The 20,476-nt window shown below is 36.6% G+C and overlaps 1 protein-coding gene across 5 annotated transcripts in view; it reads right to left on the bottom strand.

Moving 5' to 3' along the window:
* COL19A1 (collagen type XIX alpha 1 chain) overlaps positions 1 to 20,476 on the bottom strand; it is a 393,720-nt gene that overhangs the window by 128,406 nt on the left and 244,838 nt on the right. For all 5 annotated transcript variants that reach the window (XM_059730850.1, XM_019496735.2, XM_059730868.1 and 2 more), the window contains 5 exons: positions 9,114 to 9,164; positions 5,987 to 6,049; positions 4,829 to 4,873; positions 2,396 to 2,431; positions 1,099 to 1,152 (listed from right to left, as the gene is read on the bottom strand). In XM_059730850.1, coding sequence (XP_059586833.1) covers positions 1,099 to 1,152; positions 2,396 to 2,431; positions 4,829 to 4,873; positions 5,987 to 6,049; positions 9,114 to 9,164 — 249 coding nt within the window. The remainder of the gene's footprint in view (positions 1 to 1,098; positions 1,153 to 2,395; positions 2,432 to 4,828; positions 4,874 to 5,986; positions 6,050 to 9,113; positions 9,165 to 20,476) is intronic.

Raw genomic sequence — 20,476 nt, 5'->3', positions numbered from 1 at the left:
CCTGGCTGCGGAAGAATATTGTAAAACACCATCTGGAGAGGCTAGGCTGTGGTAAAGGGGAGGTTGGGAGCCCCACAGAAGACACAGGGATCAAAACCAGGCAGGATCACCGTGGGCATTGCCTCCCAGGAATATATAGGTCATCAAAGTCGTGGCAGACAAGAAAATATGAGATCCACTTCCTGGCAGACCTGGTGATCCAGAGCCAAGGTCTACCCTGTCACCACCTATAGGCAGACGAGTGCAGGGCAGTACTAGCAAGCCCTATAATACCTACAGATGTCACAGGCCCTAGTTTCTGCTGATCTCCCAAGTTTTTCTATGAATCTCAGCCTTCAGTATTAAGTTATGTAGGTCATATAAGTTTCTAAGATAAATCAACTGGCTGAATATCCCTGGCATCACTAGGGTAGTTACAGCGTCTTCCTATATTACTTGAACACAGACCAACAAAGAATTATGAAGAACTTTCTGAAGACTGCTGAGACAGAGACTCTAATTTTTATTAAGGCCCTTGGGACTGATAACTGACCAGAAAAAGCCCTTTTCTGAGTTAGAAGGGTAAAAAAGAAATGCAGTTAGTGCTTGGAGCTGGGGAATTTTAGGACATATCACCCAAGAACCATAAGCAGTCTTATTTCAAGAGTGAAGGAACATAGATTTTTATTTGAAGTCCCAAATGACAAACAGGATTAATCAGAAATGCTGGCAGCTGTTTTTTTTCTCAGGCCAGGAACAGCTTGGATTTAGATTCTTTCTTGTCAAGAGAATGTTGAGGTTTGTTCTTCATCGAACATTCCCCACCAAGATGTTAGGCCTACACTTTCAGGAGTAGAAAGAACATGGGTTGTATTTCTCTAGCTAGGAAGCAGGGGTTAAGAGAAAATATTTCTCCTCCAAAATCTCCATCAAGGTAGAGTCTACTTGCATACAGATGGGGAACATTAAAGGAAGGGAAAGTAGACAAAATTTGGATAAGATACTGTTACTCCAGACCAGATTCAGAAGTGCCAAAAAGGTTGACTGCAGGATAGAATCTTGCTCTAGGTCATATAGATAAACCATTATAAGTTATATTAATAAGTATTTTTTACATACCTCTGGGCCAGGACTTCCAGTGAGGCCAGGTGGACCAGGATCTCCTATTTCACCCTAAGTAAGTTATTTAAAAAATTATGCCTATAGTATATCCATGAATAACCACTGCACATATAATAGCATTTAATGTGTATACAAATCAGAAAAAAACACCTTAATGCCTTTTGATCCTTTCACACCAATTTCTCCCTGAAAATTACAGGTCCAATCATAGTAAATTGAAATGTAAACTAAGATTAAATATATTAACTGTATAGTCTACCATTTACCATCATATAATTTAGCTAACAAAATTTATGTAAATTTTTTTCAGGAAGAGCTACTGATGTCTCTGAAAATTTTGAAAAAGTTTCTTTTAAAACAGCTCTACTTGCAGTGGAGTGTGTAGTGGGGTTTTTTTTTGCATATGGACATGTGCAAGGAAGCAAGGTATAACTTAGGAGTTCCTCTGGTTTGGTGCTTATCCTTCACCTGAAGTCATTATCTTGTGTGTGATTTCATATTACTCTCTGGAATAGCTACTTTTAAAAGTTCTCTTCAATATTATATAGTTTTTAATAATGTGCTTACAACTATACTACCTGAGTGACTTTCAAAGGAACATTAAGCAACATGACTAATATCTGTTGAATATTACAAAGAAAGGACTATGACAAAAATAAGCAACAGGAGTAAATGGAATCTTAAAGAATGGGGGGTTTGTTTTTATGAAAACACTGTTAAGGAATAAAAAAAATGAAGTGTAGACAATAAGGTCATAAGAATTGCCTATAAGTAGAAAGGTTTTTTAGAGCTTCGCAAATTAATTAATGTGCCTTTTTAAAGGTAGCTGTTTTTTAGTTGGTACATTTATTTGTTAAATTCTTACTTTGTATTCTACATATACACATATGCATAGAAAAACAACAAATACTAATGAAATGTAAATAGTTTATCCCATCCAAAACTCCACCGAAGAAATTAAAGGGAGAACACAGATAAGCTAAGCACAATAGAGAATCATAGGAATGGGTAAAGTTACCTGCATCCAAGTCTGTCTCTAACTCGGTGGAGTCAGCACTCTAAAATCTCAACTTTTGATAGGTAAAAGCGAGTGAATTCGATATAAATAACTGAGACACAACAAATGTAGAACCCTGTGATGCCATTTTTATAGCTGAGTTTCACAGTAACATAATCATGCTGTTCCTGACACTTAAACTATTAAAATGCATGAAGGTAAAAGCTCTGAATTCAAATATGGTGAGGTAATCTAATCTAAGTATAAAGTGTATTTAAACATTTTACTTATACTCACTGGATCTCCCTTTTCTCCTTTTTCCAAGAGCTCCTCCTATGGTAGTATACAGAAAATGTGAAGTTACTTGGCTATTTTAAATGGTTAATATATTCCTCTGTTTTTGGAAAACAGCCCTTCAAAGCATAAAGGAAATAACTGATATGTATTCAATGGAAACAAATAATTTTAACTAACATTTAAAATTATGAAGGTCCATCTGAAGTACTGCTGAAACAGAATATAAAAATATAAAAAAATGGAACTCTACTACTGTTTGATTTTTTTTTAAGTCTGGTTCACATACACATTACACAAAACAAAGCATAAAGCAGAATCAGAAACGTCTACAAGAAAAAAGCATTGATGACTATATTAGCGTTATAAAAATATAAGTAAAATTCTTAAAAGCAAGAATGATCATTGCTTTTGGATATGTGGATGACTAGTGGAGATGACCGGCTTCCTGCAGCAATGATGGGCATTTTTACACATGCATGCATCACAGCACTGGCCATTTTGAAAAGCACCCAGTGCTGCGATGTGTGCAGTTGTATAAGCAGCAAAATACGCATCAGTGCTGAGAGAATGTTGGCTACGTGCTTTTGAACTAAAACACCTCAGAGGTGCTTTAGTTTAAAAGCTCACCACCACCATTTTCTGCGTGCTGACGTGCATTTTGCCACTTATACAACTGCATGCAGCGCACTGCAATTTGCCTCAGCTCACATGCAGAGCAGACTTAATTAATCAAGTCTGCTCCAAAGTGGCAGATCTCTGGCGCTTCTCTGGAAAAACAGTATGCATATAAATGCCTGATGAGTTTAATTACAATATTCAAACTATGAAGCTACCAATTGTCCAGGCCTTTACTGATGCTCCACCCAACCCCCAGTTTGGCAAATCTATAATATGCAAAAACATTAATGTTTCAAATGAACAGGCTAAACCTGACTTCTATTTGTATAAAGCATATTGGAAGCATAAGGTTTTAAGTATAAGGACTAGTGGATGGTATAGCATATGTGGGCCTGACTTCCCACTAGTTCAAATCAATACCAACATTTCTGTTGGTTTGATGGGAACAGAACTGAACCCTTACATTTTTGAAAGAAAAATAGTTAGTTTCTTTTCCCTAGTAATGAACATAATCATTTAATAGAATCTGTTACTGGAAAGTACCAGCAAAAAGTACAAGACGATAAAATGAAAAAATCTATTTCTAAATTTTGATAATTGTTAGGATGCCATTTTTTCATCTATATATTGAGTGTGGGAATTTAAGAAAATAAAAAGTGCTGTTATTTTGAGCAGCAATCAATGTCTTATAGTCTAAGAGCTTTTCATTTTTTTTAAAGGTAATTTGTACTTCTCAGTTCAGAAAACATGTTTTGTATTTTTTTTAAAGCAGGAAGAGAAGCATGCAAAAAGAACCAAGAACCAAACCATAAATACTTCAATTGTAAAATTCCCCTACACCACAAATACAATGTGAAGGTGAGTATACCCATATTCAGTCCGAGATTTGGCAAGCAGATTCATCTTCTTATTTTATTCTAAGTTTCTACCTTTGATTCCTTTCTCTTAACCCCTTAGTATCAGAAGAGAAACCTCAAACATAGCAGAATGCTGCAGAGGCACAATGTTTGCAAGTAGTGCAGCAGGAAAAGCAATCACATTCTCCATACCACAGCCAAGCAGTGCCTAGGGCTACATACAACGAGGATGCGATAAGTTCAATACTGTCTGTGACCCAATTCAACAGCCCATCCTTATTCAACAACTTCCTTAAGCATACCTTTGAAAGCAAATGATATAAGCATATGTTTAAAGTTAAATATGTCCTAAAGAAGTTGCTGAATTTGAAGGTCTGGCCAGGGGGAGGGGTCTAGCTGGTTTGCAGGGGGGGCAGGGACGAGTGGGGGGGGGGGGGTCTAAAATAGCATGGTGCCAGAAGGCAGGTAAAAAAACAACAGCCCTGGGACTAGGGCCAGTGGCTGGGTTTTCCCAGCCTTGGGGATGGACAGGTTGCATTCACCAGCCTAACTCAGATCAATTAAGTAGGAGTATGCATTGATCCAGGTCTATTTTAGACTGAATAATTCCATTTTTAGACTGGTCTACACACAGGCAACTTTTGTATGGTTATGGGTTTAGATTAATTTCCTATCACTGAGACTAGGTCTAAGTGTAAAGTCCACACCTAGGCAAACAAAGTTAGATCAGGTAACCATTTTTAATGTGATCTAACCTCTCTTTAACCTCCTTGAATATATGCACTTAGTCCATGTCTGAGGGCTCTGCTCTCAGAAGCAAACTCTCTTGCTAGAGCATATTTTCCTGTGCCTATTGTTCTTCTACTTGATGTACAATTTAGTTTCAAGGATTTTTCAGTTTCAAGGATTCTAGTAATACTTAACTATCACAAGTGAGATTATGAGTTATTTTTTTTACCTTTTCTCCTTTTGCACCAGTTAAGCCTATTTCTCCTTTCTGGCCCTATTAAGAAAACAAATAATATTCAAAATCTCATTTTCATTCTGACATCCAGAGAAAAGCATGCTGGGCCAAGCTGCTTCTTGCCCTAAATGAAGTATAAAATCTTGTCTCATCATAATTAAGATTTGTGACTTTGCCAGCTTTGAGTCACTTTAAATTATTCGCTTCTAAAGGGGGGGGGGTGGGGCTTCTGAATCCTAAGTACTTGAACACTATTTCATATATCCTTGGAGAATTTTCTTTTTCCTCCATAGAATTAAAGTATATCCAACCAGCAAATATACATTTCACAGTTTAAAGTAGACAGATGTTTTTTAACAAAATACTGTAAAAAAACTGGATATAAATTTTAACTCCTAAGCATATATATAGGCTGCTATGTGATCTCCATTTTTTAATACTTTTAGTGCAACAAACTCCATCATTTTGTTAAAGAATCATTTTTAAAATACATAATATTTGCTGGTGTTAGCAAAAATATTGATGATTTCCCAGCGCTGGTTCAACAGACAATATGACATATAAACATATCCTAAGCAATCTGCATATTTCCTTTTGCCCTGTTAAAAAAACTAAAGCAAAACAGAAAAAAAAATCTCCTTTGTTCTATTATGTCCTAGCAAATAGAGAAAATCTTTATAGAATTCTCAAAAAGTAAGTATTACAGCAATTTCTTCATGTCACTGCAAACAACGTGGTTTTAGCTGTTGTTGGAGCCAGTCTCAGGAAGATATAAGAGGCTCCTGCTCTCATATAAATTCCATCCCTTCTTTGAGAAAATTCTTCTAGCTGGATGTCCTTTCAACTTCTCAGGAAAGATCCACCACTGATTTCTGCTGCAGAAACCAGGTAGAACTTTCTCTTTGGGAACTGAGATGGGCCAGCCAACACCATTATTACAGACAACACAATGCTCACTTACTGGTGAGTACCATGGGTTAAATACTGGTTGCAAACTGATCTAGATGGCCCAATGGCCCAAGCAAATATAATATCTTTTCTTCTATTAAAGGATATTAGGCTAAACCAGATAAATGGGACTGGATAAATTAAGCAGTAACAAACTAGTTGGGTATCTTGCAATTTGTCATGCCCTGAGTCCGAAAGGCTTACAATTTCTCCCTTTTGTCCTTTAAGTCCAACAGACCCAGGTAATGCTAGTTGTTGTGAGTCACCCTGTGAAAAAATGCAAACGAAATGTAATTAATATAATACAGTATGACATAACACTAATATATAGTTACAATAAAAATACTGACTCATTCATTAATATGTATAAAGTCTAAAATTCTACTTAACCATCAAACACAGAAGACAATAAGATACTCAGCAATATATCAAACTAAAGGACTGTAACAATGTATTTTTTACCATGCAGCAGATACTTATATTCAATGTATGATTACCACTAGTGGAGGTGCTATGTGTATGTAGGGATCAAAGCACCCATGTTGAAGAGTGTTGGATGGCTATAATTAAAGAGTTTTTGTCTTAAATCATCAGAATGAATACTATTTTTATGGTCACTGTAACATTTTTGTGTGTGCCAGAAAATATCAGAGAATTACTTCGCTAACATGAAAAAGTACCACAAGAACTGTTTGTTTAGTTTAGAGCAGCATGAAAGCAGGGAATGGTATTAAAATAGTTAAAGCATAAAAGTGATACAGAAATAGATGGAATTAATATTAGTGACAGTATATTTGTAATGTTTCTCAGAATAATAGAAGATATTGAGGTAATTTGGCTGGAAGACTGTATTGTATCTATTTACCCTTTTGTACAAAGTAAATATATATTAAATGTACAATGAATGACTTTTGGCTTTAATTCTGTGGAGGAAAGATATGGTGCAAAAGGGGAAAAAAGGCACATTAAGAGCAAGATGGTCTACTAAAAAGAGTGCTGGATTAGGAATCAGAAGACCTGAGTTTTAGTCACAGTTCTGCTAATGTTCTATTGGGCAAGTTAGCTCACATTCATCAAACGTGAATGTGAGCTAACGTTCTATTGGGCAAGTAATACACACATTCATCAAATGTGCACAGGAAGGTGACAAACAAAGCACAGGAATACCGCATTTGTTTAGGTCCCAATGAAGTTAATAGAATTGCCCTGAATTGTGACCTATGTCCAAAAGACATAGCATGTATTGACCATCTGCTTCGATTATTGAAACAAATGACCTAAGCACTGAAAAAATGAGCTGCATTGTACATTTTCCTATACACTGGTTCCCAAAGGGTGGCTTGTAAAGAATTTATACATAGCCCACAAAGAGACTTTAATGGTGTCCATCATTGCTACATCTACTGAACATAAAGGCTGGATCCAGATGTGCAAGCATGTGTGGTTTGTGGCACCACAAACCTCTTTGCAGTGCTACAAACCATATTCCCGGCATGCTAAAATGTGCTCAGTGCTGCAAATTTGCAGTGTGGGGGCAAAGTTCACTACCAAGAAGTCCCAGTAGCAAAAAACCCAATGCTATGATAAAGATGGCACAGAGCATTAGACAGGAGCATGCGTCAACAGACACAGAGGCTCGGTATTCCTGGGAGACACTGGCTGCTGGCCAGAGCGTCTCCCCTCTTCTAGTTCTGCCCTGGCTCCTCCAGCACACCAGGAGCTGGGAGCAATGGGGAAACAGCAGTTTCTCTGAAGCAGGGCGTTTACCTTGCACTAAAACCCATATGCAGAGGCGTGCACAGCAGCAAAAAGTAGAAGCACAAATTTGTGTCACTACTTTTTTTGCTACTGCAAGCACATGCCCCTGCATGCGGGGATGAGCCCAAAGATATTATACTTCTGATTAATTTTGTTATGTTGTGCCATTTTGTTTTGTTATGCAGTTCCCAGCATGACATCTTGATCATACAGTCTGACTTGCATAGCATGTCAGAAACATGATAATAAGCTTGCATTTTATCCTTGAAAATACTTGAAGAAATACTATATATACCAAGACTGAGATAATTCAATAGTCATTAGGTTTTAAAAGAAGATGCTTCCTTTAAAGCCTATAGTAGTTATAAACTTGAGTTTGTAACTTTTCACTTCATTCTTACGATCATGACAGGTCAGATTAAGACAAAAAGAACTTTAAACCAAGGATGAAAGGGAAACAAATAAGATATCAATAGGGAAGGTAAACCTTTAAATTTTGTATATCTTTCATTTCTGTAATTTCTTAAAGTATTTTATTCTTTTGCCAAAAATGAGGACTCAGGTAGCAAAAAACATCAGATTGTTTAATTCCAATTTGCAAAAAATGGGTTAAAGTTTCTTAGTTGAAAGAAGTGATTAAAAATATCAAAGCTGTTTCCCCTCACACACTGAAAAATACATGAATAGAGAAGAAAAGCTAGCAATCATGCATTCTTTCTGTCTGCTCTCTCTGCTTCAACTCTTTTCTGGGAAATATCTTTATGTAAAAAATCAAGAGATTCCCCATTTTTGGTTAAGAGGCTTTATTGATTTTTTTTTTCTTTTAGAGTTATTAATGAACATTCAGTGAGATGTTGATTAGAGCAGAGGTTCCCAAACTTTTTCTTATTGCATACCCTTTTCCAGATTTACCAGCAGCCCACATACTCGACCAGCATACATTTTATATTTTAACCCCTCAAATGCCAAATATGAAAGAAAAACAACCAAACCTAATCTGGGTTTCTTTTACATAAGATAAAGCTCAAATTGTCAAAAAAATTAAATTATGATTTGTCCAAATACTAAATACATTCCAATATACAAACCCTCATTTCCATGCATAAATTACCTACACAAACAACTAAGTGAATGAATACTATGTGTGTGGTGTATCCAACTATTCAACTTAAAGAGTATATATAAGTGTGTGTATATTTTTTCTAAACATTTGGTTCTGAAAATTTGGTTCTGAATTATGAAATTGAATTGCTACAATTAATTGAATGCAAAAGAATACATTTTTACTAATTGAGAATCCTCTTAGAAAGAATAATTTTAACTTTATGGCAGGAGTTAACTTTACAGCATCATCCAGATTTATATCCCAATGAAAATTCCTAAAAACACTCAAACTCCACTTGCAGGGTTTATTACATAAATAAAATCAAAAGGGACAGAGCCTAGACCCTTCTTCTGGTACCCTTCTGTGTGTCTGGTGTTGCTGGCTCAGCTGGCAGCATTCATTCTCTCTCTCTCTCTCTCACACACACACACACACACACACACACAGATTCCAATTAAAGTTTCATACCTCATAATAGCTGTTCAAGGAATCTGGAATTCCAGGTAACCCCGGAGGACCCTATATTGAAACAAAACATCAAGGAATAATTTTTATTTACAGAATATTTAGGCTAGTTATATCAGAATATTTAGGCTAGTGTTAAAATTGTGCCACACTTTTAAAAGTTTCACAGTTGTAATTTGATTATTTAATTAATACAATGACATTATATCTATCTATATCTATATATTGTATAGATATATCTAGGGATAGATAGCTAGATAAGCAGTCTGGCAGAGCTGGGCAGAGATAATAGATCTATCTGTTTTAATCTGAGTCAGTTCTATTACATGAGGAATCTCTGTTAAGTTGTTATTACAATGTCTCAGGTCTTCTATCCATAGAATTAAAAGTGAAAACATATATGTTCTGAAGCAGAAGCAATTATTGAGTGGGGTGGGACAATAGTTTGATCAATGCATCTGATCTCAGAGTTGTCTGTTTCTGTGTGAAGTGTTTTGTTTCCATTTGAAGAACATTAGAAGGACTAATGTTCAAATCTGATCAATAATAAATACAATTAGAACTTATATAGGCATCCGAAGATTTGTAATAATGTGTAATAATAAAAGGAGATAATGTGCAGAACCTATGGGACAAGGGAAGCTATAAATAAAACCATGTTAAGATCTGTTACACCAAGAACAGAATATGTTTGGCTAAATCCAGTCCATGCAACTCAACTGGAGTAGCTATCTATTAGCTATATCAGGGCAGAACATAGGTTGCTGCAAATAAGAAATGGAGAAATGTTAAAAATAATATTGTTTGCATCTTACACAGGAAATTTCATATCCTATAGCAGAACTTATAGTCTGTCTTGATGGTTGTGAGAAATAGTTACCTAAATTAATAAAAGAAATGTACTTGGATCTGGGAGAGCTATTTCTGTTACTTTGGCAACTTACTTCTTTCTGACCCTGGGGTTGCCTGAGGCCAGTTTAGTCTCTGGCACATATTATAACAGCCTAGTAGCTTTGTTGGGTTAGGGAGGCTGGGAGAAGCTGCCATAGAGCCAGCTTTTCTGGCTTAACAGCACCTGAAGATTGTATGTGCAATATGAATCCCTTTCAGTTTTGGAATAGAAAAATACAGGTGTTATGGATTGGGATCACATGGCTTAAGTACCACAGAACCACTGTATCACTTCACTGATTCTTACTTATGAGGTATATTCTGTGCAAAGCAGAATTGGGGCACAGCTATAGCTAGATGGGAACTCCCAGTGAGTTCAAGCATTGTAGGAATTGGTGTAACTATTTTAGTGAGTACCATTCTTTCTTTGGATCAGTACTGAACTGATACTCCAGCATGAATGGATGCAATATTTTGAAAAGGGGGCATGGGTGCAGAATGTGTGGCACATCTTTACATATAACATGACACATTTTTCTCTGGTTAAAGAGAAAATAGAAATTATATGAGGGGGATAAGACTATATTATTCAATCTAAGTTCAGAGTAAAAATAAATATAAGTATAGGAATGTGCACTAATTTGCTCAATTAAGAAGTTTAAAGTTTAAAAAAATAAACCACAATAAACTATATAAAAAAAATTGTCAAAAGATTTTGTGTCATTAGTCATATAGTCATTATAGTTAAATGTACATCTCTTATTCAGATTCACAAAACGAAATCTAGCCTTCTTGAGTGTTTTCACAGTGCCTTCAATACTTGACTCAGTCATTTCTACACCAGAGTTAATATTACCACACTTTAGTTAAGGTTTATAACTAAAGCTAAAAAGTCTGCTGGGCTGTAAAATAGAAGAGAGACAGTACCAGGAATGGCTGACAGACAGCAAAAATTGCAGCATAAAAGAAAGTTTGAAAACTGGCACCTAAAGATCATTAAAAAGGATAGATGGGTCATTAACAGCTCTGGAATGCAGAGAAATTAGTGGGAATCAGGGAGATGACAATGAGCCATGAAGTCAATTGTTTCTTTTAGCACTTCTAGAGTAGAAATGCTGCTGCTGGGCAGTTGATTTTAAAGGTTGGTAGGACCAGTAAACAAAAGCAGGGTGCAATTACATCACTGCACCTGCCTGGATCCACCTTTCAACTCTAGTAGTGTGTGGGGTAATATCATCCTTTCACAGGTGTAGTCTTTTGCATGAACTATCATGACCATTAAATGTCTCTCAATAAGTTTTGAGCAGAGAGAGGTAATTAGCTCGCAGGGTAGGGATGCACCTTATAAACTAACTGAATCAGAGATACATAAACTTTTGTGAGCAACGGCCCACTTCATCAGATGCTATGAAAGGACATGCAGAGCAGGCTATCAAACAGAGAAAATGTAATCTAATCTGTTCAGTAATCTGAACAGAAAAGATAGGGAAGGAACGGAGGTGAGGGGAGTAGTGCTAAGAGAGGCAAACAAGTAATAAATCTATATGGACATCAGGGTCAAAAAGGCTTAGCCAGGTAATGGGAATAGAATACATAAACCCCTGCTTTTCTGGCCAAATCTTAGACTATCTAAATAGTTCCACTACAATTTTGACTGGATAAACTATTTCATTTTCTGTCCTAAAAGGCGGCCTAGCACTGGTGTGACAAGGGTGTAGTGGCATACTGGTTAAGAAGAAGGTAACAGGGATAACTACCTCTCTGATAGTGATTTCAGGAATCTTGATCCATACTTGTGCCAAAGGCCAACACAAGCCGACCCTGCTGTACATAAGTACTTATGTTGTTTGAGCTGGGGAGTCAGAGGTGATTGGATCTGAATAATTAACCTCATTGCTTTTTACCATGCTTTTGGTTATGGTACTTTCCTAGCACAAAGCTAGTACAATGGGCCTTGTAGGACAAGGAGATCAGGACTTGAGTATTGCTGTGCTCGCTTAAGCAGCTGCTGCATGTCACCTGGGAAGTCAGTACTGTATTTACCTGACTATAAAGCAAACCTGAATATAAGATGACTCTGCATATATTAGATTCTATATATGAAAAAATTATAAATTTGTTACAATATTCCAGGTATAGAATTTAATTATTGGAGGTTTGCCATGAATTTGTCCCCCTCCCACTGCTACATCAAGGAAAATAAATCTGAGGACTTAGCTAGCCCCCTTGCCTTTCCAATTTCTTCCCCTGCAGCCCCTATACCCCTTCACCCTTACTTTCAGACCCTGCTCTCCCTGAGCACATGGAAGTGAAGGGCAAATCCGAAAACACTGAGCGTGAAATAAATATGCCTATAGTAATTTAGCTCATCCAGAATAGGTGTATTTTATCTTTTTGGAAACTGCTGCAAGTTTCAGTACAGGTATTACCTCAATATGCATTTAAGCAGCACTTTTGTACCTACTTATATATAGTACAAACTATGCATGATATTAGTTCAAAGCCAAAAGACTCATGATTTACCATATAGTTCATTAGACTGGGCCCCACAGAGTCAACAGCATTTCAAGCCATGGCCCACATATCAGCACTGCTCAATATGTGTGTGTACTCCAGATACCCCACACAAAGCAGCCATGTGTTAATTAGCCCCGCATTCCTGACTAGAATTGGATGTTCTTGTCATGAGCCCTGGGATCCTCCAAGAATGTATATGCAGATGAGGTGTAGGTCAACCTGATCTGGCTCTACCTCATGGAGGGAGGGGCCACACTGATCATACATGGCAGGCTGAGGCAAGGGACAACAGAGGGATTCTGAGTGAACTGTTTAGGGTCCTGTTTGATGATGCTTGCCAGATATTTAAGGCTGGTGAAGAAACAAGCATCTTTGGAAATGGAAAAGGCACAGCTCACCTGTGGGAGTGAACAGGAGGTAAAAATGTATTCAATGTAGCAGCTCACCATGACTTGACAAAGAATCTGCACTAAGTGGGACTGAGCACAATGGACCCTACTATATATCTTATTCAGATGCACTGCACTAACCTATCCTGTGGTAGGTGCCCAATCTTGGCTATGTGTTTCATAGTCAGGCTCAGTGTTGGCTGCATTTAATCAACTTTAAAGTTGGTTTCCATTACTGAGCATATGCTGCTTTTGGCAGTTGTTTAATGAGAGAGAATGTATTTCATGAGCTTTCCTTGTATGTGAATGTAAGATGAGGAGCTTTTTTCCTCATACTGATTGGGGGACAATAAAATTGTCAAGTAAATATGGTATTTTTCAGTGGTAGAAAAAATGTTCTCTCTCAAAAATAATTTCTGTATAAACACTTTGTTAAAGTCTACAGGAACTGTCATGATTTTATAGAATGAAAATATCAATATAGTGTGAAAGAGTGAAAAAATCTTTTAAAGACTTCAAAGCATGAACATATGGAAAATATAAACTCTGATCATTGTTACAAGAATTCTTAACCTTACATCTGCAAAAAATTAGTAGCCAGAATCACTTGTAGTCCCTGCTGGAGAATAGGGAATCAGACAGTCTTAAAATTCTACAGCTTTTAACTAGGTTAATAGTTAAGAGTTAAGGTTTTCAGATCAAGAGCCAGTGACAAATTCAAAAGCAATGAAACGTTAAAAGACTCTAAGAAAATTTCAGTAAACTCAGAAAACATATCAGCTCTTGATCCCACTAGTAAGACCAGACTAAGGAAGCTTCTAACTTTTAGAATGCTGGAAGATATCCAGAATTTGTTTTGTGGAAGCCTTCCAGGTCCAGACAGCTTGAAAGACAGAACTGAGATGATAAATATGTATGTCTTTATATGTATAGAGTCAAATATCCAATAGATTTATTTTTCTGAGATAAAAAATGCTGAATGAGCCCAACTGTACAATTGGGGAGTAGCTACTAGAAAAAAGTAAATTCTTCAGGAAAAAAGAAACCTCTAAAGGGTGATTTGGCTACAACTATACACCATGGCCATGCCACAGATGATATTCTTGATACCTCTGACAATTCCACATATATTAATATGTATAAAAGATGCTACCAGTAAACTTGATGTGATATGAGATCTTTGTTATGTAATACTTTTGTATTGTGGTACCAATTGTAGAGGACATAAAGCGGTAGTGATGGATTTGTGGCAGCACTTTGCTGTAACTTCTGAGAAAATAATGGCTCTCAGGAGTAATGGAGCTCCAATTAAGATTGGAAAGACAAATGATACTGTTATCCTGCTGAAATAAAAAACTAGAATTGATATTGAAAAATAATTCTTCTCATGGTGATATCTACCTTTTCATATTGCTTTTCTATCAACTAGTTTTATGTGCAGAATATGAAATTATGATAATGATATAATGAGCATATTCTCTGGGATAGGAAGTTACTAGTAAGGAGTAACATTATCTAAGCATGAGACTTCCTTTTACCCCATTAATGGAATATAAGGAGATGAAACTTCAAAGTTCATGAGTTCATGAGTATTTGGAGAGAAGTTATAAGACTTTCACTCATCCAATTATTTTGAGTAATTTCTTCTAGTACAATTCATTTTTTCCTTCATTAAGAGAAAATAGGATCATAGTATTCAACCCATGTCTGAGGGAGTAGGTGGTTTTATAACAAGAGAACTGCAACTTCTTTTTTCTCAGCCTGGGAAATAAAAGGATTACTTCCATGACACGTGTTCTACTTATAAGAGTTAAGAGCCCCAAGGCGAGTTTGGCACTGCGTTTTTTAATATAATTTACTTATACTATACACTGAGTCAGCAGGCTAGTTTGATTAATTGTTATTAATGTCTAAGAATTACCACAATGTAAAGCAATTGTATAAAGAATGCGACACTAGTTTCATGATTTTGTTTTGCGTGTTGAAGTCAGATGGCTATCCTGAGGATGCACATCCAGAGGGTGGCATCATTTGGCTCCTATATAATCATGTTTTGAAGTGTTTTGACATAACATTTAAATGAAGTAAATCTGAACCGGCAAGGGAGCATGATTTACATTCTGACACCAGTGTTTTCCTGCAAGCTCCATCTGTTCTATAAGAGTGCATGGAATGGCAAACACAAAGTTTTCCCACATATGTAGAATATCATTCTACAAAATCCTGATGGGGTCCCTAATCACCAATTCTTCCTTGAGGTACCATGCTTTAAAAATGAGAAACAGACCTATGTTTTCAAGTAATCAAATAAAATGTTACTTCCTAGGGGGAAAACTTTTCCCTCTGTTGAAAGCAAATGAACAGCAGAGAGGCATTCAAGGGTATAAGTCCTTTCTGAACTCCCCATGGAGTTTGTGGAGATAAAATACTAAGAAGATGGTAAAGACAAATGAAAGTCAAATAGGCAGAAGTTATTTAAAAAATGATGCACTAGATAATAAAATCTGGCAGAACATCATTATATCATCACAGAACAACCCAGGTGTGTTCCGAGACATAAAGCTGAAGGCCAAATGCCCCCAGACACTAAATTAACATAATTAAGAAATGCATACTCCATGTGGCTTACTAAGATTGTATTGTTAGAAAGACAATGGTACTTAAGCATTAACATCAAAGAGTTAGAGAGTGCTTAGTCATTCACTGAGGGAGTGAAGGCTTAGGACTGGGGAAAGATAATGGAGCAACAAAACTTTTCTTATGTATGTGACCATAAACAGGGACTTGGCATAATCTAAGCCCTTGTATTTTACACATAAAATGACTGGGCACACTAGCACACACAAGGACCCTAGAAACTCTGTACAAGATGAGGAAAGGCAACTAAAAAGCTATTACCTAATCTACAAAGCTGCAACACTGAACTCCAGAAAAGGCATAACGGATGTTATTATCTTGTATACTCCAGGAAACCTCAGGCCTATCTCATCCTCCCTTCTTTGTCTCCAGCATGGTGGAAAAAAGCCACCATTTAGTCTATTGCTTGTATTTTGGAAATAAATTTTTTACAAGGAAAAGATAAAATAATTATAGTACTGGCCTTTTTTTTCATTAAAAAAAAGATACCTGACACATGGAAGATATCACATTTTAGCCAATTTAAACAAAAATAAAATCTATTTTCCCAAGCAGGAAGCAACTGTGATCACCTGAAACCTGAAATCCTGCTCCTGCCTTTGTTTCAAGGTAACTGCATCATCACAGATCTTCACAGGAGGTGAGAGGCTTCATACCAGCTATGAACTGACTGCCCAGAGGAGTTTTCCATCCACTGACTCCTCTGTGAAATCCTATGAAATATGAACTTTCTTTTCTACCCAGGAGAACTTTTACCATCTTTTCTCCAGTGCCTGATGAAGGGTGTTTGTGCCTGAAAGCTTGCAATTAAAGATTTTTTTTTTTTTGCAAAAATCTTGTTGGTTTAATAAAAGATATCATCTCTACTACAAGTCCTGATTGCCATTTATTTTCCAAGGCTTTCACAAATAAAACTACTGCACTTGAACTTTAGTACATCAAATCCAGAAAGGATTTAATTGTTGTATCTGCCACCAACTCTGACCTCTCAGTTATTGCCTTATATGTACATTTTTCATATTATGACAAAATGGAATGCCTTTATTTCATAAAACTACTTAGCCCTTTAAAGCAGAATATTTTTGTGAATAAAACTCTGGAGTGGAATGCAGGAAATTTGGAATGCATTCCTGACTTTGCCACAGAGTTGCTTTGTTACCTTACGAAAGCTGTTTGATATCTCTGTGTAAATTTCTCTAACTGTAAAAGAAAAAGAATAACTCTTCCCTATTTTAGTAGTTTTTATCATTGCACCATTCCTGTAAAATATTTGAGGTGCTTAGTTACTATAAAGGTGTAACATACATAGAAAATTATAGAAAAACCCTATAAAGAAAAGTTGCATTTGACAGCAGAAACATCCCTTCTCTAGACTGTCTCACCTCAAGAACAGTCTTTATTGTCCTTTCATACTACCTCTATATGCTGACATACAGTTTTTTTCTTTCCAAAGTATTATAAAGCTATCTCACAAGTAAACTTTATTCTCCCTCCTGCTCCCCCCTACTCCATCCCCCCCCCCAAATAAAGAAAAAAGGATGGTATTACTAGTTCACAGGTTCAGAATCATTGGAATTAACAATGGTTGAAGGATTACTGCAAAGCCAGTTTCTGTCTTCTAAATGAGTATTGTGCACATCTGCCACTTTGGACATTTTTCAAACTTGCTCCTCTGCGAATACCAATGAAGTGCTCACTTGAACACTTGTGTTTGCCTGTTTTTGGATTGTATATTGAGTTGTGTAATTGAGGGAACTGAAGCATAGACAGATTATAGTTGTATGAATGAGAAAAGTACTGAAAATGTGTCTTGATTGTTTCCCAAATGTATATATAGGTTTCAGGTGTTGTTTTGTAGTAGAGGGAGAATGTAGGAGGAAAGAACAAAATGGTTTTAAACCATAAACATATACAGACACATTTGCAAATATATTTTAATATATATTTTAATGTAGATAGATAGATAGATAGATAGATAGATAGATAGATAGATAGATATCTGCAAGTGTGTGTGTGTGTGTGTGTGTGTGTGTGTGTGTGTGTGTGTGTGTGTTTATGGTTTAAAACCATTTTCTTTCCTCCTACATTTTCCCTCTAATACAAAAGAACACCTGAAACCTATATATGCATATATATTAAAATAGAATATGTTAATTATATTGTGTCTCATTCAGTTTTACACTTCATTTACTTTTTCTTTTTAAAGCAAATATGAGACTGGTTCTTTTACTCTCATAGCCTATGCAGTGAAATCAATATATTTCAAATGTTACAGTGATGACAGGGCACTAACAGAAAATTTATGAATGATCTTCATAGGATTAAAAGTGATAAAAAAAAAGAAGTTTCAATGAAGCCAAATTGTCTAACTATATTCCACCCCCCCAAAAAAAGAATAACATTCTTTTTCTACTTTTCTTGTAATATAAAGAAAAACAAGGGTCTTCAGCATATTTTGTGACATGATATCAATCTAAAGGAAAACCTGCTGAGATCCATGAAGGCATGGCATCTACCATAATAGGATGAATTTAAAAAAATCACATGTTGCCATAGCTTTTAAAAACAATAAAAACCAAAAAACAAACAACAGGACCAACCATTGCCAGATGCTCCTGCCCTACCCCTGAGTTTTCCAATATATTTCCCAAAAGCAGTAAAAGTCTGCATTACAGGAGCCCTACTGACAGTCTCCACGTATCATTGCTTTGATTTTCTTTTTACTGTAATTAACTGATAACATTCACTCACTTTCAAAATATTGGTAGAATGACAATATTTCCTGAGGCAGAGGAAATGAAATTTCCAAGGCAAACTGCTGGCTACTTAAGATAACTAGACTGGTGGCAATGACATACATACTGAATTACCAGCTACTAGAAGTGTACAGAATTAAATGGGCAGAATGCTAGTAGTTTGTGAATCTCCTAACCACTAGAGAATATAAACAAAAGTATTCTTTTAAAGGCTCTCAGATGGTATGACAGAACAATGACAGCTCATATTAATTTAAAATATTGAACAAGCACCATAAAGCCAACATTTCAAGAAACAGCCATTGCTAAAGATATATAACTCAAGTTGCAGCACATTTCCTGGAGAAACCATTAATTCAACAATGATGAAAGAGACCTTGATATGAAACATCATGTGACTCTAGAGCAGCTGTTAAAAAAAAGTTTTTCAAGGCCAAGGTATGTGTGAATAGTTTTTCTGATTATGCAAATAATAATCTTTAATGTGTTGGCAGAGAAATACCGAAGAATAGTTTTAAAAGGATGAATAGTTAGGAGTCAGGACGGGATTCTGGAAACTAGATTTATCTCCCTGCTTTGCCACGGATTTTTTTCTGTGAACCTTGCCAAGTCACTTGGATCCAGACTCACAAAAACATTAGGCACCAGTGCTGTAGCAATGAATTTTAGTGCCCAGGGCAAAGCCCACAGTGGTACCTTGCCCTCGCTGTGCTCACAGATCCAGGGGGCACATGCCCCTCCAGACTTGTCCAGGAGTGCACAGAGTGGCAGGAGTCACCCTTCCCCCAATCCCACACACCACCAAATGTGCCGCTCGTGGCTCTGTCCCATGCCCCGCCCTGGCTGGGCAGTGCCTGTTGGCACCCCTTTGCTTTGGTGCCTCGGGCGGTGGCCCCACTGGCCCCACCTTTGCTATGGCACTGGTAGGCACCAAATTCCTATTTATCTCCTCTGGGTTTACCAGGCTGGTATAAAGTATACTTTTGCTAGTGTAGCAGGAGCCACTCTCAGAGAACTTTGCTAGTACTGTATGATGAATTTGTATTTGTATACTGGTAAGGAATTCCAAGTAAAAACGCAGCCTTAATATCTAAAGAATTATAGGTTGATTAATATTATCATTTGTATCAAGCCTACAAGGCTGTCTTTTTCTAGGCACAAGTGCTTATTATGTTCCAATCATGTATGTCCTTCAATCCATGTCAACTATTTATTAATATGTTACTTAAATTGTCCTGATTACCGCAGGATCTGGGTAGCTCAGGTAAGAAAATACCATCAGAGAGAACTAAACCTCAGAGAGACTAAGGGTCAGAAACATAAAAGCATCTAGGTGCCTAACTACTATTTTGGTACATAATACTGAAGTTAAAATTAGATAAATTGAACACCTAAATAGAAGTCAGTAGTTGATAGGGATGATGGGAATACAGTGATAAGGGCAATGGAAGTACATGTCCTACATACTTAAGGAATTGCCTCATTTCTAATACTCCACTGTGATGCCTATAGTCAGCTGAGAGCAACCTCCTGCAATTACCATGTGTGCATCAAGTTATCCTGTAGAAAACACATGGGAAGTCATTCTAAATAGTCACTCCTCAACTTTTGGAACTCCCTCCCCCTTGAGACCTACCTGAGTATCTTTCAGAAGCAGTTTAACACCTTTTTTATTTGGGCAGGCCTTTAGCAGGTAGGGTGAAGTGTTGGAGTATGTTTTATTATTTTATCTATTTTTATGACTTTTTAAGCTGTCCAAAGCCTTTCTTAGGGGAGGGTGAGATAGAAATCAAATAAACATACGGAGCAATAGGCACTCCTATGTGTTTGATACTAAGGGTATATTAACATATTTATTATTCTTTAGACAGTGAAGTCATGCCTAGACTCGCAACAGTTTATGCTTTTAGGAATACCAGTAGATCACACTAGCATAGTGTTTCAACTGTTAACATAGTTATGGTGTCAACTGTAAATTTTGTATCAGTCGGTAGACACAAACTCCTATTCTTTCTGAATACAAGATCAACTAATAAAACCCCAGTTTTGCTGATACAACTGTCTTTACACCAGGGCTTCTGCCATACAGCTGTGTTTATCTGGGAGCACACCTCTTCTCACCACTTTTCAACACATTATGCACATGAGATACATTCCAAAGTAATTAGCTGTGTTA

This window comes from Alligator mississippiensis, chromosome 1, assembly GCF_030867095.1.
Source record: "Alligator mississippiensis isolate rAllMis1 chromosome 1, rAllMis1, whole genome shotgun sequence".
Classification (NCBI taxonomy): Eukaryota; Metazoa; Chordata; order Crocodylia; family Alligatoridae; genus Alligator; species Alligator mississippiensis.
The sequence above is the reverse complement of the archived record's forward strand: the minus strand, read 5'-3'. Positions and strand labels throughout refer to the sequence as shown.